Source organism: Arvicanthis niloticus, chromosome 2, assembly GCF_011762505.2.
Source record: "Arvicanthis niloticus isolate mArvNil1 chromosome 2, mArvNil1.pat.X, whole genome shotgun sequence".
Taxonomy (NCBI): domain Eukaryota; kingdom Metazoa; phylum Chordata; class Mammalia; order Rodentia; family Muridae; genus Arvicanthis; species Arvicanthis niloticus.
This window is the reverse complement of record NC_047659.1, coordinates 146,074,589-146,095,614: the sequence shown is the minus strand read 5'-3', so window position 1 is coordinate 146,095,614 and position 21,026 is coordinate 146,074,589. Positions and strand designations below refer to the sequence as shown.

At 47.8% G+C, this 21,026-nt stretch overlaps 1 protein-coding gene across 1 annotated transcript in view; it reads left to right on the top strand.

The window, feature by feature from the left end:
• Taf4 (TATA-box binding protein associated factor 4) overlaps positions 1-17,342 on the top strand; it is a 66,666-nt gene extending 49,324 nt beyond the window's left edge. The window contains exons 8-15 of the mRNA XM_034496146.2: positions 35-182; positions 2,816-2,930; positions 4,714-4,883; positions 5,150-5,280; positions 6,277-6,402; positions 7,238-7,294; positions 7,722-7,841; positions 15,925-17,342. Coding sequence (XP_034352037.1) covers positions 35-182; positions 2,816-2,930; positions 4,714-4,883; positions 5,150-5,280; positions 6,277-6,402; positions 7,238-7,294; positions 7,722-7,841; positions 15,925-16,092 — 1,035 coding nt within the window. The 3' untranslated portion in view covers positions 16,093-17,342. The remainder of the gene's footprint in view (positions 1-34; positions 183-2,815; positions 2,931-4,713; positions 4,884-5,149; positions 5,281-6,276; positions 6,403-7,237; positions 7,295-7,721; positions 7,842-15,924) is intronic.
• The last annotated feature ends 3,684 nt before the right edge of the window (positions 17,343-21,026 follow it).

Below are 21,026 nucleotides of genomic sequence, written 5' to 3'. Positions count from 1 at the left end.
TGTGTGCTCATGCACTCTGCTGGCTGTGCCCCAGGTGATCCAGCAGCCCCCGAAGCCTGGAGCCTTGATCCGGCCCCCGCAGGTGACCTTGACGCAGACACCCATGGTCGCATTGCGGCAGCCTCACAACCGGATCATGCTCACCACACCACAGCAGATCCAACTGAACCAGCTGCAGCCAGGTGAGGCCCCGGCTGCTGCCACCCAGGACTGGCTAGTCCCGGAAATGGCCAGTTGTGGGACTGGTACTTGATTTCATTTAATCATTGTGATAAAATTAATTTACACACATCGCTCAGTGACTTCATTTATGAGGTTTGTGCAGGCCATTACCTTTGTCAATGTGGTTTTTAAATTCCCTGAATTATATACATTACACTGTTAGTATCTATTAGATACTTCTAGCTAGACCTTCTAGCTGCCTGTCTCCCTCCCCGGGCAGGCAGGCCAGGCCCCTGCAGCTCTCAGACCCTCTCACACCTTGTGCCAGTGGTCTACATGTTCTCCCCCTTCCTCTGGCTTCCCTCCTCTCCCCGTGTCCCTGTTTTTCTTAGAGTTAGTCTAGATTGTGTGGTATAAACTTTATCCCTACCCTCTTAAAACCTACCAAAACCAGAAACCTGCTTTGTTCTTGGTTTGAAGGGAGGGTCTTCTCTCTCTTTAGGGTGCCATTATACCGCCTATGATGTGACACAGCCTCTTCTGAGACTCTTCCCACTTCAAGGCCTGAAGTGTAATTCTATACCAGCTCTTCTCCACCAGATTCAGGCCTTCAGATTATAACAGTATTCCTCCTCACCCCCCCCCCCTTCTTTTTTTCCAAGGCAGCTTCACTGTGTTACCCTGGCCCTAAACTCCTGGGCTCCAGAAATAATTCCTGCTTTAGTCTCCTAGGTGAGACTTTAAATTCAATATATAGCTTATGTCTGCCTAATGTTACCCTCTCAGGAGTCATTCCTGTACTTCAACAGTTGGCGGGAGCTGGGAGTGGTGGTGTACACCTTCAGTCCCAGCACTCAATGGCAGCCTGGTCCTCAGAGTGAGTTCCAGGACAGCCAGGGCTACACAGAGAAACCCTGTATCACCCCACACACACACACTCCCCCAAAAAAAGTTTGAAAAAATACAGGCGAGTAGATGCTTGAAGGATGCAGCTAAACCTTTAAAAAAAACTTAGGGTTTAAAGGTTACCTACATTTTTAAACTTTTATTTTTAAACCTTGTAAATTATTGTATCTTTTGAGATTTTACTTAGTGATAGCGCACGTGCACGCACTCGCGCGCACACACACACACACACGACACACACACACACACACACACGACACACACATATACATATAACACGTGTAGATATATGACAAATATACATATATATGTATAACACACATATATGTCACACATATACATACACAGATATGACATACATATAATACACATGTATATATGGCACATATAACACATGTATGACACATACACATATATGGCACACATATATACATATATGGGACATATACATATAACAAACACGTGTATATATGAGACACACACACACACATATATCACATACCTGTTGTAAAGACACATTAAGAACGCTTGTTTAGAGTCTGCTGGTAAGGAAGTGATGCAGATAGGCCACAGGGTGGGCTCTACCATGAGCAGTGGCACTGTCTTGGATTTGCACTGGAGTTTTCCTAAGACTGTTTTTCTTTCTCCTCATGTGTAAGCATGTATTCTTATCTTTTTAATTTGAGATTTCACACATATATACAACATGTTTTGATAAAATCCACCCTCCTGCCCATCTCCTCCAACTCTTTCCAGACCCTCTATCTCCCTCCCAATTTTATGCACTTATAAAACCAAACCCCTTGAGTCTGTTGGTGCTGCAGGTTATGTGCGTGGGTACAGGACTGTCCATCGGTACATCCTTGGAGAAACAGCCAGGGGCCCCTTCATATCCATGCCAGAATTAAAAACAAGACCAATAAACAAAATACCACAACAACTTTATTATTGTTTCCTATGAGGGGGTGTTTTGCCTGCATGTATGTCTGTATACCATGTGCGTGCCAGGTGTCCTTGAAGGCCAGAAGAGGGTGTTGGATCCCCTGGAACTGGTGTCAGCCATTATGTGGTTGCTAGGAACTGAACCTAGGTCCTCTGGAAGAGGAAGTGCTGTTAATCACTGAGCCATTTCTCCCTTCCCCTTCTATGCTGGCATTTTAATGGGCTTGGTCTTAGCAGATGTTGAATATGCAGCCATAGCTGCTTTGGGTCTATATGTGCAAGGGCCTTTCATATCTAGAAAACAGTTTCCCAGCCATCTTCCACAATCTCTCGGCTCTTAGAGAGTCTTTCCACCTCCTCCTTCTGGGACGATCATTGAGCCTCAAGGGGAGAAGATGTGGTAAAGGCGTCCCATTTAGGGCTGAGCATGCTGCAGTCTCTGATTCGCAGCATTCTGATCGTGTGTGTGTGTGTGTGTGTGTGTGTGTGTGTGTGCGCGCACATACACATACAGGTGCCTACAGAGTTCAGAAGACAGCATTGGATCCCTGGAGCTGTAGTTGCAGGGGTTGTGAACTGCCTGACATGGGTGCTGGGAGCCGAGAGTGGGTCTTCTAAAGAGCAGTGCAAGCACTTAATCACTGACCAGCCCAGCCCTGTAACTTAAATATGTGTGCATGGTAGAGTTTTGAGAGTGTCATTGTGGTGAGTGAAGAGATGGCGGTTTCTCCCTGGGCTTATAAAGCCAGCAGAGTCAGTCCTCCAGTAACAGCCTCTGGTGTCTACTGTGTCTTTGACTTTGCAGTCCCTGTGGTGAAACCCACCGTGTTACCTGGAACCAAAGCCCTTTCTACTGTATCTGCACAAGCAGTCGCTGCACAGAAAAACAAGCTCAAGGAGCCAGGGGGAGGCTCCTTTCGGTAAGGACTGAAGCCCTGTATGCTTTAGGGAGAGCACAGGAGGGGCTCAGGCTGCTGACTTCCCTATTGTCTCTTGGCACTGGTAGTGTCATGATTGTTTGTTCCACTTGGGTCTGACCACACATCTATCTGTCTATCTCTGTCAGTGTGGGTTCCCGGCGTGGATGCAGAGGAGCAGCTTGTTTCATGCCCTCTGCAGGGATGGAGAACAGGTCAGCTGACTTGGTGCCAACAGAGTGCACCAAGGTGATTACCATTTATAACACAGATGACCCTCGTCACCCTGCTCACTGTGACTCTTGATGAACAGAACAGCCTTCCTGGACATTGCTGTGTCTTGAGATTCTTGTGTGCGTGCACCAGAGGCCAAACTATGACCTTCACTGTGACTGAAAAATGGGAGTTGTTTGAATTTCAGGGAGACTCTTTATCCCCAAAATTATTAAATGGGGCTGGATAGAGTTGGGAGCTGTATTGGCTCTGTAGGGTAAGGAGCAACCAGACAGAGCAGGACAAGTCACCTGAGTGGATCGGGAGAGAGCTTAGGTGTGTATATCTGGCAGAAATGCCTGTACTACAGGCTTCTCGATGCTCTGGCCAGTGTGCTGAGGGAGCTGGAGATAGGATATGTGGGTAAACTAGAGTTGCCGCAGTCCTGAGTCCCAGCTGGGCAGAGGAGGATGCTTAGGAACTGAAGTGGAAGCTAGGGCTCCTGTTTGGTTTGCTGGAAGAGCTTAGGTGCACTCATTCCCAGCACTTATATCTTACCTACTAGAAGCCACTTTCCAGTATAAGGCCAGGGCTGCTTTTCAGGGGAGAGTGCTTAGAGCAGGAACAAGCAAAAGACAGCGTGAGCTGTGGCCACCTCATCATGTCAGGACAGGGTTCAGGCAGTGACCTGCGTTGGGCTGGACTCCTTCCTATAGCCCAGGCTGGGATGATCATTTGGATGGTCAGCACTGAATCAAACAGGGCAGGACCAAAAGGCTGAGTAGAAGTGAACTACTGATGAACTTGTAAGCAGTAGGAAGGCCAAGTGTGTTCAAGCTTCAGGATGCCTCCGACATCCTGGTCAACACTGAGCTGTCACCCTCAGAGTACACACAGTAGCAGGTAGCAGGGTGGGAAGGACAGTGTGGTTCAGTGAAGACCTCTAAGGGTCAGACTGCGAGGAGGACTCTCCTTTCGTCCTATGAGTCTGTGCCAAGGGTGTATGTATTAAAGACAGGCTGCAAAGTGTTCAGTGAGGGACACTGGAGGGCCTGGTGCTGGATGCAGACCTCCCCAGTGAAGAGGTTGGTCTTAGGATAGTGGCCACATGTGGACAGGTTCTTCTGTTGGCCATTTTCAGAAGCACACATCTGTCTGGGACAGGCTGGTAGTGCTCTGTGGTGTCTCTGTGTGAGTTTTGTGCTCACTTTTCCTCCACCTCCTCTGAAAGCTGTGACTGAGGGAAGGATTTTTTTCTTTCCTTGAAGAGTTTGTAGGTAACATGGAATTTTCAAAGCAACAGATGGTGTTCTCGGTTTTGTTTTCTTGGGACATACTATGGACTGTGGGCATAGAGTTTAGCTGTGACCCCATACACTTCTTCCTTTGAACACTTTAATTTTCAAACAAGGTAGCAAGACACTGTCAGACAACAGGACAAGGCCAGTGTAGGAGCGTCTTCCATCTCAGTCCTTCTGCCGTTCCCTGCCCCTTGCAAGCTGCCACTGAATTGGAACCACCTTAGTGAGTGGTGATTTCCTCCTGCCACAAGAATGTTCCTCTCATCTTGCAGGGATGATGATGACATCAATGATGTTGCGTCGATGGCTGGAGTGAACCTGTCTGAAGAAAGTGCAAGAATATTGGCCACAAACTCTGAGTTGGTGGGGACGTTGACCCGGTCCTGTAAAGACGACACCTTCCTCCTCCCCGCACCTTTGCAGAGGAGGATACTGGAAATAGGTACGTTTGCACCAGATGCTGCCACTGGGAGGATGCTGAGTGCCTAGACCTCTGTCTGATGTGCTCCATGACCCTCCTGCAGTAGCTCCACTGCTTTGTCCTGGGCTCACCTGGCAGAGGTCCACTGTTGGCTGGCAGGTAGTAGAAGGTGGGCAGTGGCCGTCTGCTTCCTGCTTAGACTGCCTTCGATTGTACAAAGCAGTAACTAGTGCATGAGAGAAGCTGGGTAAGTACCATAAAGTGCTTTTTTTCTGCATGGCCTGCAGGTAAAAAGCACGGCATCACGGAACTGCATCCAGATGTAGTGAGTTACGTGTCTCATGCCACACAGCAAAGGCTGCAGAATCTTGTAGAAAAAATATCTGAAACGGCTCAGCAGAAAAACTTCTCTTATAAGGTAATGAGGCTGTTTTCCTCGGGAGAATGTTCGTGTTCTCACCTCCTGACCTGGGCTGTCTGGAAGCCTTGTTCTGGTTGTTCCAGTGCTCACTCCTAGCTCCACACACTACCTGTAGGTGCTCCCAGGTGCTCTTGCATCTGGTCTGGGGAGGTGCTCTGCAGTTATCCTGATTTGGAAGACGGGGCTGTGAGGTTAGGAGATTATGGAGTCTTGTATTCTAATTCCATCTAACGTGTCCAGTTCCTGCAGCTTGGCCCATTTTGAGCCATGAGCTACAACTGCAGGCTCTTTGCCATGTGGGGTGTGTGTGTGTGTGTGTGTGTAGAATGTGTGTAGAATGTGTGTGTGTGTGTGTGTGTGTAGAATGTGTGTAGAATGTGTGTGTGTGTGTGTGTGTGTGTAGAGTGTGTGTGTGTGTGTGGTGTGTGTGTGTGTGTGTGGTGTGTGGTGTGTGTGTGTGTGTGTGTGTGTGTGTAGTGTGTGTGTGGTATGTGTCTCTGTGTGTGAATGAAGTGGGTTTTCAGCCAGAATATGTCTTGAGCAGTTACACAGATGAAGGAATCTGTGTCTGAGCCTTCAGAGCAGCTCACAGTGATTCGTCAGCTTCAAAACACTTCTAAAGTTGGACTTGGTGATGCACACCTTTATTCTTAGTGCTCAGGAGGCAGAGTGAGATGGATCTGTTTGAGTTCAACCCCAGCCTGGTCTACAAATCGAGTTCCAGAACAGCCAGGGCTACACAGAGAAACCCTGTCTCAAAAACAAAAAACAAAAACAAAGAAATGCTTCTACACAGAAGGACTTACATATCTCTTAAAAAGGCCAAAGTGTATCAAATGGTGAGGTGTGAGCAGCTGCCACCCCTATGGAGCTGTGTGCACACTGTCCAGCTGTGCGAGGCACGCGCGTGCTTGTTGAAGTTCCAAATCCATGGTAGACAGTGTTTTCACTGACTTTGCTTTTTTCTTTTTTCTTTTTTTTTCTTTTTGATAGGACGACGACAGATATGAGCAAGCAAGTGATGTCCGGGCTCAGCTCAAATTCTTTGAACAGCTGGATCAGATTGAAAAGCAGAGGAAAGATGAGCAGGAGAGGGAGATCTTGATGCGGGCAGCAAAGGCAAGTTAAACCCTGTCTCCAGCTCGGGCGGGCTCAGCTTGCCATCCTCCCCTCAAGCTGCTCAGCAGGCACACTGTCTTGTCATGCTCATCTCCCTGGAAGGAAGGAAGGGTTGGGAGAGGTGCCGGAGAGGTGGCAGAAGCTGGCTCCTGTGGCGTAGGATGTCTCTGTGCTGGAGGACACACTCCAGCTGGAGATTTGATAGAAGAGATACGGCTCTCTCAGTTTGTTAACCAATTTAAAAAATATTTTGTTTTTGAAATAAGATCTCATTATGTAGCTCTGGCTGTTCTGGAACTCACTGTGTAGACTAGGCTGGCCTTGAATTTACAGAGATCTTCCTGCCTCTGCCTTCTGAGTGTTGGGATTAAAGGTGTGTAACACTATGCTTGATGGTGTGGGCTTTCTTAAGATTCTGACCTCTTCCCTTCCCTGTGGGTTCACATTGCCCTTCAGTCTAGAGCATTCAGAGCTAAGGTAGGAATTTTGTTTATTATTAGAGTCATCTAGAGATGTTAATTCCAGTGTCAAGCTCTTTATGCAATAGGAGCCGCTGAGCCCAGGATGTCTGGAAGCTCTGTCCCGCCTTTCTTTCTCCGTCTACACTGAGTCAGAGGCATATGACAAACTGGTAGCCATTTGCCTGAGACTCTCTCACTGCATCTGGATGATAGGGAAGACATTTTTTTTTTCATGGCACATTACCTAAATGTTTGTCATTTGGGTATAAACATTTATAGAATTAGCAGGAACTCTGTCACCTGGCTAGATGCTGTGGGTTCAGTGATGGTCATGGAAGACGTGACTCTTCTTTTTCTCCTTCTTTCAAAAATAGTCTCGATCCAGACAAGAAGACCCAGAGCAATTAAGGTTGAAGCAGAAAGCAAAAGAGGTGAGCTTCTGTTTGGACTCCTCACTGCGCTTGCAGCTCATGTTCATGCTTGGTGCCCACAGAAAAGAGAAGAGTTAAGAAACCTGGGGTTTCTGAATGTGGGCACCCATTGCTAATTCATGCTCTTGGGTGACCAGTCAGCACAGGCTCTTTCTATGCTGTCTGAATTTGGCTGGAGAGTACCTGTCACTTTTCTGTGAGGTTAGGCTTCCTAAACCCCTTCTTCTAATCTTCTGAGCATTTTTAGGTAAGCTTCTGTTAAGAAAGTTTTGTAATTATTTTGGTTACAGATATGTCTGTAGTTTTAAAAGCTTCAACTTTAAAGAAGTTCTAACTTAGGAAACTTGAGACAGTTCTTGGTAGCTGTTGCTGCATTTGCAGTAAGAACTCAAAGCAATGATGGTTCTGTTTCCTTCCCAACATGAAGATGCAGCAGCAGGAGCTGGCTCAGATGCGACAGCGAGATGCCAACCTCACTGCATTGGCAGCGATTGGGCCCAGGAAAAAGAGGAAAGTGGACTGTGCTGGGCCCGGATCGGGAGCAGAGGTACAGCAGAACATGAGGCAGAGGTCTGGAGGGTATGGGAAAGCGCCTTCCTTGAGTAGCCAGGGGAGCTCCTGGCCTTCTGTGGAGACGTGGTCTTGCATTGGACACTTGATTTTCAAGTCGCCTTTTTGTGCGTATAACATGAGCTCAAACAAACGCTCATATGGTCAGCTCTGTTGAGGTTCAGCCTGACTTGGAAAAGCATGGGGTGGAATTTAGGATTGACCTGCAGGGTGTGTGACCCAGAAAAGTAGTCACCTGTTCCCTGGGCCAAAAGTCTGAGTGTCTTTTTTTTTTTTTTTTTTTTTTTTTTAAGATTTATTTATTTAAGCCGGGCTGTGGTGGCGCACACCTTTAATCCCAGCACTTGGGAGGCAGAGGCAGGCAGATTTCTGAGTTCCAGGCTAGCCTGGTCTACAGAGGGAGTGCCAGGACAGCCAGGGCTACACAGAGAAACCCTGTCTCGAAAAACCAAAAAAAAAAAAGGATTGATTTATTTATTGTATGTATGTGAGTACATCGTAGCTGTCTTCAGACACACCAGAAGAGGTCATCGGATCCCATTACAGATGTCTGTGACCCACCATGTGGTTGCTGGGAATTGAACTCAGGACCTCTGGAAGAGCACTCAGTGCTCTTGACCACGAGCCATCTCTCCAGCACCTGAGTGTCTTATGTGCTACCCTAATGGTTACATTTGCTTTAAACCATTAGTTCTCATTTGCATTTGGAAGAGCAGTAGCAGGCCTGCTGTCTACTGCTCAGTGGTCTCCGCTGTTGCTGCTGAGGATGTTGGGTCTGTGCATCACTGGTCCGGTGGCTTGGCAGGCAGGGCTGGTGTCCATGCCTGAATTGGGTATGTTTATTCTTGCCTGTGCACTCTCTGCACTGGTTTTCTAGGGTGCTGGTGCGTGTTGTCACTTTTCCTGTCCTTGCTTCTGTGTGTAGCAGGTCTGGTCTGACCTCTGATGCTTCAGGCCTTCCTTTATGAGGTTCTCTGTGTCTTAGGTGCAGTCTCTGGGGGTCAGCCTGCTTCTTCCATTTGCTGAGCTGCTTAGCCTCACATGTGGGTTTGTGCCTTCGAGTACATTTACAGCACATTCTGTTCCCATCTCACCTCCTCTTGGGCCCCAGTCACACACACACACTGGGCTGTGGTGTGGCCTGTGTTCATTTGTATCACTGTTTTCCTCTCTGCCCTTCAGACTGGGTCACGTTCCTCAGCCAGGGTGGCGTTGTGCCAGCTCCTGTTGGCTGTTGAGCTCCAGTGCAGCTCCTATTTACAAACGTAACTTCAGGTGAGAGTGTCCAGAGTAGTGGTCTCCTCTACCTGTGGTTAAGACCCCTGTGGGTTGCATATCAGATATCCTGCATATCAAGTGTTTACATTATGATTCATAACAGTAGCAAAAGTACAGTTATGAAATAGCAGTGAAGTAATTTTATGGCTAGGGGTCACCACAGCATGAGGAACTGTATTAAAGGGCTGCAGCATTAGGAATGTGTTATAGAACCATTGGTCTATAGTCTATATGTTATGGTCTATAGGCTCTTTGGAAACATCTATCTAGTAAGTGGCAGACTTCCCCTGTCTGTCACTTTATGATGGCTCGATCTCTCTTATCATATTGAACATATGTATTGAAGCCTCCAGCCTCAGTTTCCCCTCACTGTTCTCCCTCAGTCGTGCCTGTCACCTGAGTACTGGGCACCTTGGAACCGCTGTGATGAGGCTCCTGGGTGGTTTCCCTCTGAAGAATGCGGGCTGAACTCATGATTTAGCAGCTGCTCCAGTCCACTGTGGCTTTGGACTCATTTGCTATTCTTTCTGTTACTATGGCTCTGTGCAGACATGGGACTTTTTTTTTTCTAGTCCAGTACAACACAGGACCCCTGTCTGTGCGTGGCTTTGGCTATTTTTACATGAGTCTTAATAGAGAATGACCCTTTATCCTGGGAAGTTTGGCTAAAATCTCAGTTGAACTCTTGTGTTGTCACCAGACCTCTTAGTCTCTTTTGCCTTTATCCCCATAGAAACTGCTGTCTGCTTTGCTTGATCAGTCCTGCTGTGGAGGTGTGCACAGACTCTGGGTCAGCTCAGAGTAGTGACTTCAGCAGGGCAGTGCTGCCCCTGCCAAGGACTGTTGACCCATCTGCAGCCCTAGTGCCAGCAGTGACTCCCTGTGTAGTGTTCTCTTGTGTGGAGACTATACCTTAAAGGACAGGTACATCTCTCTCAGTTCAATGGTAGGTAAAAAGTCTGAGTGTGGGATAAGAAGAAAACCTCGGCCAGAATCTTTATGTAAATGTGTTGTCCAAAAAGCTGCAGCAACTGGGTCTGCTGTTCAAGTGTGCAAAGCCCACACAGAAGTGAGGCCAAAAACTGAGTAAAACCTTGGGTAGCAGCTGCATACCCTGAGAAGGACAACAGGGACTTTAGTGAACTTTTTCTGCTGGGTGTTTTTATGGCTTGCTGAATTATTGTAAGATGTAAGTCCTTGTAACTCATCACCAGGTTGAGGCAAAAACCCAGGTGCTGTAGTGTATACCATAATCCCAGCCCTGGGCAGGAGGACAGAATCCAGGGCTTTCTGAGTGGCAGTATAGCTGAGTCAGCGAGTGAGAGACATTGTCTCAAATATGTGGCAGTCTTTAGCTACTTACTGGGTTCTTTTTTCTACCCTTTCAACCCCGTAAAGCCCAGTCAGAGAAATAGAAGGATAGAGGGGGAAAGGGGTAACATAGTTAGAATACTTTCTGCTGATCAGGGCGTCAAGTTCCTTAGGGCAAGTTTGATCTTCATATCTAATTTCTTCTTGTTCTTTACACATGACTACTGAACAAACTGACCAACGGGTCAACAGCAACCAATAACACACCAACAACAACCAACTCTTGGGGGCCTAACGTTATCATTATTATTATTATTGTTTTTTTTTTTTTTTTTTTTTTTTACAAAAGGGAATCTATTTAATGTTTAGTTAATGTTTCAAAGGATTATCTTCTCATGCCAAAGTGAAATAGTTGAGTAGTTGACCCTGACTATATAGCTCCAAGTCACCTTTTCAGTGCCTCTAGCCGAGTGACATAATCTGTCAGATGTATCAGGATTGTACTGGTGAAGTTGAGAAGAAGCCATTGAAATAGAATTTAAATCTCCTGGAGTAACCAGGTACCTATTCTGCAATGATAAGGGGGACAGCCCTAGGATAGTCCAAATCGAATCTTGAGTGGTAGGGCCCTAACATTATATACCTGCTGAAAAGTCCCCAGAATTCTAAATGTCCCACAACCGCAGAAGCCGTCTATAACTGGCAAAGTCATGCCCTTGCTAGAGCAGGAGGCAAATTACAGCTGCTGCGATCAGTCAGAAAGCAGCCCACACCTGCGATTACAATGAAAACATTCCCATAATATTTCTGTCTTTTTCAAATAAACCAAAATTCTCACTATACAAATAAGGTAGCCATTAACTTGTGGCCTTGCACGCACATGTGTACAGGCAGTGCACGTGCATGTGTGCATACACATTCATGTCTCTGTTTCTTTGCTTGTGCTTGTGACTTTGTTGAAGACAGCAGCTCCTGCGGCCCATATTGGACTTGAGCTTGCTTTGTGACAGCATGACTTTAAACTCACCACACCCCCTCAGGTTTGGGGATTACCAGCGCCTGCCACTGTGACCTGCCCTGTATTCGTTTTTAGTTTTGTTATTCTTGTTGTTTTAGTTTTTGAGACAGGTTTTCTCTGTGTAGCCCTGGCTGTCCTGGAAGTCACTCTGTAGACCAGGCTGGCCTTGAACTCAGAGATGTATTTGCCTGCCTCTGCCTCCAGAGTGCTGGGATTAAAGGTGTGCGCCAGTACTCCCTGTTTCTTTACAGTTCTTTGACTGCATGGCTGGTCTTTCACCTCCCAAATGCTGGGGTAACGGTCTCTCACAGCACTCCTGGTTTCTTTGTGAAGGCTGCTGTGCTAAGGAATTGTTTGTCTGTATTCTTGTGGTTACTTTCTTCCTTGCACAGCTTCTAAGTGTCCCTGGTCTCACGGTGGTCTCTGTAATGTAATGGTACCTTCTCTTCACACCTTCTGCCTCCCCTGTCACTTGTGATCCTGTGAGGCTGGCCTCCTGGAGATGTTGCTTTTCAGCTCTAGGCTAATTGAACCTGTGTCGTAAGCATTTTGGGGGAAGATGAAGCCAGCCTCCAGCAACCCAGCCCCGCTCTGCTCTTGCTGCTGCCATCCAGTGGTGGCTGATCGCTCTCCTGACCTGCAGGTTGGTTAAAGGCAGAGGTGCCATGCTTTCCTTGCCTTGGTAAGTTAATCCCTGGGAGCTGTTGTCACTGTCACTGCTGTGGTGCCCTTGCTGTGCTGCAAGCCTTGGTTTACACAGTTACAAAGTTCAGAGCTTTTTGCATGCCAGCCTTTCTGACCCTCATCACTTTTTTCCTTCTCTTTTCTGCTTTTCCTTCCTCCTGGACTTGCCTAGCACTCCTTTCTGTGTCCACACCGGCCTCTTATATCTCCTCTCTGTAAGGGCCGTGCTTCTGAGCTCTGAGCACACAGGGCCTATTGCTCACAGGCACAGCACTGCCCTTGGTCACCCCTGCTTGGCCAGGGGATCATCTATGGTTGTACTCTTCCTCCAAATGTGGCACCTGGATGTTTTGTTACTCGTGGGGTGATGGCACCCTCTCCTGGCAGTACTGGGAACTCTATCTAGGTTGTACCACATCTTGCTGTGATTGACCTGCTGGTGTCTACTGACTTGTTTTGTAGACCTTGAGCCCCCTCATTTCTTCCCTTTCATTTCTTCTTGTGTGAAGTTCTGTTCTGCCGTCTGAGGACCCATTACAGCCTGTGAGGCTCCTTCCTCACTGCCTGTGTTGGACCACGTGGGTACATGTCCTAGGTTCCTTCCATTCTCAAGTCCGCTGAGTGTCTCCACCAGTTGTGAGCAACCTTGTTGAGAGTGTGGTCATGCTGTAGGAGTGGGGCCCTCTCTTCTAACACCCCTGGCTTTACATGGGGGCAATTTCTCCCAGGGTTTCATTAGACTTTTGCACTGGAGGGGTGGCCAGCTGCCCTGTGCTGAGCCTCTTAGAATTGATGTCATTTCTTAACAGAAGTCTGAGCGTTTATTAGTGTTCTTCATATGTTTTGCAGGTGAGCATGGCTCATGTGGGGCAGTTCACAGAAGTGAGGACAGCGATCCCATCTGTAAGGATGGTAGCCATTGATAGGTCTGGTCCTACGTAGGCTGCTTTACCAATGCACTCTGACCTAATGGCTGGCTATGAAACAGTGGTGCAGATTCATGGTCTTAGAGGTTTTCCTAGGAATGCTCACTCTGTTCTGAGGTGCAGAGCTCTAGCCTGCTCCTGAAGTGGGACTCCTTGGTGGAGAAGAGTCAAACTGCAGCATTGTGACCCTGTGACCTTGGGGAGGAGCTGAAGCCCAGCGCTTCCCTGAGAACATAGAACTAACTACACAGTCCCCGTGTTTGGAAGGCTGGTCTTAATAGACAGAGCTAGATAGACAAGAAATAGACTCACCTTTAGTCCTTTCAATAGCCTTGGATGGGGCCAGGTGGGTAGCCACCGCATCACAAACCAGGAGTCCCAGACTCGTGTACTAGGGAGAATGTTCCTGGTATCACCACTGTGTGTGTCCATGTCCATGTGTGTTTGTGTCTGTGTCCATGTGTGTTCATGTATACTCGTGTGAGTGTGTGTGTGTGTGTGTGTGTGTGTGTGTGTGTGTGTGAGAGAGAGAGAGAGAGAGAGAGAGAGAATGAGAATGTGTGTGTCTGTCTGCTCTGTGTCCATGCCCACCCTTCAAATAACTCAAAGCATCCTCTGACCTGTAGTTCCCATTTTGAAACTGAGGTTTCAGCTTTTATGTGGGTGCTGGCAATGCCTTGTTCCTGTGGACCCTGTATCGGGCTCTGAGCAGAGGCTTCAACCCCAGGAGCCAAGAACACATTCACTATATCCATGACCCTTCCTAGACTATGAGCTGAGGACTCCCAGGGGCTCTGAGACGCCACAGGTGGATGACCTGTGTGTTCTCCCTTAGCTCATGAGGGGTTTGGATATACTTGGGTGCCATAGTCTAGTTCTGAGGAGCATTCACAGGGTTAGGCTCTTGTTGCTGTGGCAAACCCCTGAATGAGTGCGGCGTCCATGCCGTGCCTTCCGCCTGCACTTGGTTAGAGCCCGAGTCACATCCTGTTGCTCACGAGGCCAGGCCTGCAGAACACAGTGGACAAGAGGGCACATCTGTGTCCTCTTCTCACCTGACTGCTGACCTCTCAGGCGGAGCAGTGGCAGCTGTCCCACTGTGTTGGAGGCCCAGGTTGTGTACTTACATGAAGCTGTCTGGGCCTCATTACCGTCAGTACTTGATTGTCAGATAGTGTGTGTGCTAGGTTGATCCTGTGTCTCAATTTCTAACTTTTAGCTCTTCTTAAATATTGTACCTGAGATTGTACCCATAATGTACCCATCCCAGCCCTGGTGGTGTTGTTGAACCTTAAAGTAGAGGCATGAAATACAGACACTGGCCGCACACACATCCTGCTGCCCAGGCAGGGCCTCAGTGGGCCTGGGCATCATACCGTCATCGCCTGAGTGTCTCTTTTGGGCCTGTAGTCACGGTGATTCGGAGCAGGTTTAGCAAGTGCAAGAAGAGTGAAGCTCACTACTGAAAATGGAGAGGCAGTTTGGACTTCAGCCTGCTCCAGGGCTCCAGAACCTGTGGAGTCTGCCGTCTCAGCAGAGCCTCCTCTACAGGCCTTCTTCCCAGAAACTGGCTTGTTGCTCCTTCTCAGTTCACCAAGACCCTCCTGAAGAAAGCTCATGTGTGTGCTGGTCCAAGCACAGCCTGAGGTGGCTTTTGGGAGACTGACAGCTTCCCTCGTTCCTACTAACTGCACATTCTCACTGTGGCCCTTTAAGAGGTACTACTAATCTCAGGATGAAACACTACTTAGGGCTGTTGCTGCCAACAACATCCAAGGAGATTGTCCACCCAAAAGCACCAAGGTGATGGTGGAGGCCAGGGCCGTAGATGGACAGTGGTGGCTCCCAGCATCTGAGGAAAAGTACCCTATCTTCAGTTGGACTGTCATATGCATGAAGAAACTGTGGCCAGGCCATGTAGGCCCACTTGTACCTGGCCGGCCTGCCTGCCAGCTTCCTATGACTGCCAGTACTGCCATCTACTGGCACCTGGGTCCTTGTGGCCTCACAGGTAGAAGGCGGTACTTCCAGTTTCCTAAGCTTTGACTATGGAGGCATAGTCAGGACGTCACTGCAGCATGTGTACTTGAATATGCACGAGCAGTTTACTACACCTGGTTCTCTACTGAGAGAAGAGGAGAGCTGTCTGTGGGAATCTTGTGGTGTGAGTCCAGCAGGGGTCAGATGGAGGTAGTGATGAGATCAGCTGCTGGATGCCACTGCTTAGTGGCCAAAAGCCAGCCCTAGTACATCCTGTCTCAGCAGGAAGGAAGTGGGCTCGGCTCGCTGGATAGCTGGTGGCCTAGGGGATGGGTCTGCAGCAAGGCCCAGCCAGGGGAGCAGGGAGCCTCTTCCCTTGGCTGTGGATCACCGTCGTGTGACTGCTGAGCAGTCGGCCTCCAGCTGATCACCAGCCTACCCCGCCCATGAGTTCAGGCCTAGTGCCTCTGTCAGCCAAGGAGGGATGGCACAATCCCAGGTGTGGCATCAAGTGTGGTCTTTGTCCCCTCACCTAAGCCTCTTGGGCAGTATTGCACTGTGTGATATGGAGAGCAGGGGCTGTGTGCTTCAGAGCCTCTGGATGGGAGCCTTGGCTTTGTCTTCTCTCCCACTCAGGGCCAAGCCTATGGGGACATTGGAGGGGCTGGGTGTCCTGAGTGTGTTGTAGAGTGGGGAGTTGGGGCCTCTCCCCTGCTTAGGGACTTAAATAACAGGACTGTGGAAGGGGCTTGGCCATGCCTGTTTCCTTCAAAACCAGGGTCCTTAGGATACTTAGATCTCCCTTTCCCTCCTAACTGTTCTACGGTCACTAATGCACATGTCTTCTCCTTTCTCCTCCCCAGGGCTCAGGCCCAGGCACAGCAGTCCCAGGCGGCTCCGGCGTGGGAACCCCCAGACAGTTCACACGGCAAAGAATCACGCGGGTCAACCTCAGGGACCTCATATTTTGTTTAGAAAACGAGCGTGAGACAAGCCATTCACTGTTGCTCTACAAAGCATTCCTTAAGTAACAGGATGAGCCGGCGTTTCTGGTGGGATGCTTGCGGACGTTTTTATATATTTGCAGATTACGCCTTTTTGTACCAAGCAAATGGGATGTTGTCAAACAGCCACCTCTTTACAATGGAGCAGTTTTATACTCCTGTTTATAATCAGCTCTTCAGTGCGGCAGAAACTGTCTGCAGCAGAGAGAACACAAAGGCCTGTGGATGCTCTCACAGGACAGCTGACCCGAGCTCATCCTCGGCTGAGTGGCCTTCTTGCCAAACAAGCCATATTTAAAGACTGAGGGAAGCGCTTAGCAAATAATTAGCAGTTGCTCATCCTGTGTGCGTTTTGGTTCCGCTCACCCTGACTCACCCGCTAGGTGTATGTCTACAGCCGATGACCTCATCTCTTGTTTTATGTTGTAGCAGTCAGTTGGCGAAGCAAACTGATTTTTTAGACTATTTATCACCCACCCCACCCTGTCCCTTACCTCCCTTCTACATGAAACTCCCCAGGAACACAACCTCCAAGCAGGGTCCCAGGTCTGCCGTGGAGGCCGGGGCGCAGCACCTGTACAAATACGATTTGTTTGCTGCAGTTGGAAGCTGTAAAGTGGAAGGAAATGAGAACCTTTTCAGCATAAATACATTTTACTTGCACTGTGTTTTTAGCTCAGAGTGAAGACTTAGATGAAATAAAATCAGAGTTGAGAAGAATCAACAACAGACTGTTTGTCAGTGTGGATCAAGTGTTGGAAATGGTTGCTGTGTTTTGTCAGGAATTGTACATAATTTTTGGCACATAACATAAAATGGCTATGTAAACTATAATTATTTTGCTAAGAGACTGTATGCAAGCTGTGGCCAACCTTACAGGCGTCCAGAGCAAAGCCCCTTCTTTGTACCTATTTTTTTATTACAAATATACTAATTGGTTCTTTATATTTTCAGAGGTTATTGTATTAAATTGTCTATTGATAGTACTTTTATGACTGTAAATACTTGGCTTTCTCCGTGTGGATTCTCATGTTAGACTTCAATTCGCACGTGTGAACTGAACGCTGATCAGTATTTTTTACGACACCCGAGAACTGTTACACCTTTCATTTTATCTTTTAGGAAATCCCCGTCTTTCCATTTTTTCATGTAAATTTTGCACAGTTACTTGTTAATATGTAAATATTTTACTTTCAGAAATGAAGTTTTTAATTGCTATTGTTTTATATAGGATTGAAAGAAAATTAACTCCTTTATTAAAAACAAATTTATCTGTATTTGTCATGCCTGTTTTTTCTATTTTTGAGTCTCTCTGGTCCTTCTGAATCGACAGGACTTAACGGAGCACAACCCCCTTCTGGGCTGGAGGTGGGGCCAGTCCTCTGTTCTGCTCACCCAGAGGACACCAGGGCTGTGCTTTTCCCATTCCAGGCCTTATCTTGTAGACTGTCTGGGGGCAGACATAGGGGTCTGTGATAGGCACATACCTCTGTAAGCTTCATTGCCATCCCTGATGTCCTGATCAACAGCTGTAGAGATGGACACACAGACCAGGGGCCATGGACAAATGCCTTGGCAGGATGGCCTGAGGTCCAGGCAGTAAATGTTGGCTTCTAGGCTTTCTGTTGTGGCCATCCATGGGCATGCAGAACAGCATCCTCTGTGCCTCCCTTTTCAGCTCCTGGCTGTGTGTCTGTACTGAGACTTCTCTTTCTGTCAGCACACCAGTCAAGGACACCTAAGCCACATCATGTTTACCTGATTGCCTTAGCAAAGACCCCCATCTCCAAACACAGGCATGTCTGAGGTCATGGGGTTGGAACACCACCATCACATTCGGGAGGGGGCACAGTCAACACACAGAGCTGAGCAGTGTGGAGACTGAGACCTGAAGTTTGAGGGTGGAGGCTGGATACTGTGGAGGGCAGTGGATTTGTGATCTTCCTGTGGTCTCACTATTTGTTTCTAGGCTTCCTGGCCTGCAGTTGGCTACATATGTGAGGGTATGGACTTTCTGTGAGTGAAGTCAATTCCTTTTTTCACTTTCTTGCTCTCCCTGCTGTGTCCAGTCCTTCAGGACAGCCACAGTGAAGAATCACACTTGTGCCCACGTGAGATGATACTGCAGTGCTGGTTTCCCCCCCTTGGCTCTTCCACTGTTGGGTTCATGAGCCTACTTGATACTTGGTCCCAGCAGCATGGCTGGAGCCATCCCAGGACCTGTTGAGCTATAAGGATGGGGACACAAGACTTCTGCTCTCAGCATCCCGTCTCAGGACAATGGCATGCCCATCAGGCATGATGAAGTGAGAAAGAAAACCTAGACCAATTTGTAGAGGAAGAATGTGAGGTGACATGATTGAGGGCTGGCTGGGCTGAGGCAGTGTGTGAGCTCCATGCCACACTCGAGGCCTGCAGCCAAGATGTAATCCTGCACACCAGGGATGAATGATTAGAAAACTTGGAACATGCTGTTAACAGTAGCACCCAAACAGAGCACGTGCCAGTGCATGTAGTGAAGGCTGTGTAATAGTTTCCTGTTGCTGTGCTAAAACTGACAGAAGTAATTTCAAGGAGACAGGGTTTATCCTGGCTCACAATTCAAAGGTGCAGTCCATCAAGTACAAGTCAAGATGGCTGGAGCTTGAAGCAGCTGGTCACCTATCCACAGTCAGGATGCACACCACTGCTTAGCTCCCCTCCACCCCCGCCCCTCTATTTTATTTACATTTCAGATGTTATCCCCTTACCCCATTTCACCCCCACACCCTGCCCAGGAATTCCCTATCCCCTTTCCTCCTGCTTCTATGAGGATGTGCCTCCACCTACGACCCCCCCACTCCCACCTCCCCACCCTCGAATTCCCCCCCACTGGGCATCCAGCCTTCATGGTACCAAGGATCTCCTCTCTCACCTATGCCAATAAGGCCATCCTCCCCTACATATACAGCTGAAGTCATGGGTCCCTCCCTATGTGCTCCCAGGCTGGTGGTTTAGACCCTGGGAGCTCTAGTTGGTTGGTTGGTATTGCTTTTCTCATGGGGCCTCAAACCCTTTCAGCTCCTTCAGTCTTCTCTCTAACTCCTCCATTGGGAACCCCTTGATCAGTTCAATGGTTAGCTGTGAGCATCTGCCTCTGAATATGTCAGGCTCTGGCAGACTTCTAGGGAGACAGCTATATCAGGTTCCTGTCAGCATGCACTTCCTGACATCCACATCAGCGTCTACCTTTGGTGACTGCACATGGGATGGACACCCAGGTGGAATGGTCTTCAGATGGCCCCTCCTTCAGTTTCTGTCCCACACTTTGTCTCCATATTTGCTCCCTGTGGGTGCTTCAGTCACTCTCTTTTCTTAATACAGGATCCCAGCCATGAAATGATGCCATTCACTTTAGGGTCTTGGTGAAATCAAGATAATCACCACCCTCAGGCATACCCAGAGGCCTGTGTCGGGTGACTCTGATTGTGCTGTGTTGATAACATCATGACAAGACCCTCAGGCCAGATTTGAGAAGATCTGCTCAAACCCCTAGGTCATCGGCTCTCTGTGTGTTACTTATCAGATAATCATGTACATCAGACATTCACAGTACAATTTATAGTAACAATTTTGGAATTTTGGTTTCTTTAAAAAACACAGAACTATAAGAATGTGATTCTGTTTTAACCCCAGGTGTGGGAATGTGGGGCTGCATCAGACTGTCCGAAGCAGCTGACTGATTTGTGTCATGCACTAGCAGAAGGGTGGTTTTGCCAGCTGCAGATAGTTTCTGTGATTGTGTGACATTTGCCATTTAGTGTTCTGGGAACTTTTCAGAAGGTATGTTAATACTAGGGTTCATAGGCAGGGTGAGTGGTTGCTGGATCTCAGTCAGACAGGGATAGTTTATTAAGCAGCATGCCCCAGGACTGAGGTCCAGACTCAGGAACTCAATCATGACCCTGAGTTAAGATCCTACAGAGGTTTTAAGCCCCCAATCCACAAACGTCTGTGCTAAGTTATTTTATTAGGGATAAAGGACTTCCTTAGGAACATGTCTTTGTTGCACACTTACCCTGCTCCCATTGGTTGGGCATTCAACTGTGGCAGGGGACTTGCCTGTCTAATATTCATGTCTTAACTTATCTATCAGGATGAGACTTGTCTAACATTCATGTCTTAACTTGCCAAACAGAATGTCAGTTACCCATGCACATGTCTCTTTCTGGTTGTCAGTTCCCAGGGAGGTCTTGGGAACTTAAACTTTACTCAACCACTACTCAAAATGGAAGTCTTATCTTAAATAGTTTTTTATATTTCTTTTGTTGGGGTCCATCCCAAGGGCAGCTTATATCATAAAAACTTATACACCATGCACAGGAAGTACTGCTGGGTGGTTGGTTTGGGTCTAAGCTTACTTATTGTGGGTTACTATACAAAACAGTTCTGACTTCTATCATGATCAGTTTCCTAGGGCACAGAACATAATAAAATACGCAATCAATCTTCACATTAGAAAGTTTCCTAGGAACAGCAGAAACACGTGAGAAAGTTTCCTTATGATGGCAGGCTAGCCACGTAACAGTTACCTAGGTCTTTAACATTGTGTGTAGGCCTTAATGTTTTACCTAGGTCCTAACAGTTAGTAGCCACGATCAAAGAAGAAGCAGAAGGAAAGAAATTAGATTCGGGGATTTTCCCAATTCCTCTCTCCCTCTTATCCTTGTTTCCCGTGTTATCTAGTCTTACGGGATAAATGGTGGGAAAAAGAAGGACACAACGTAGCAAAGATTAGCTATGAACAATTCACAACAACAGAGCTACAGTTATGAAGTAGCAAAATAATTTCATGGGTGGGGGGGGCTCAACACAGCATAATGTGTATTTTGTGTATTAACAAATCCCAGTGTTAGGAAGGTTGAGCCACTGCCTTAGATGGTGCAGTGTCTTGAAATCCTACAGAACCACAGTCTGAACTA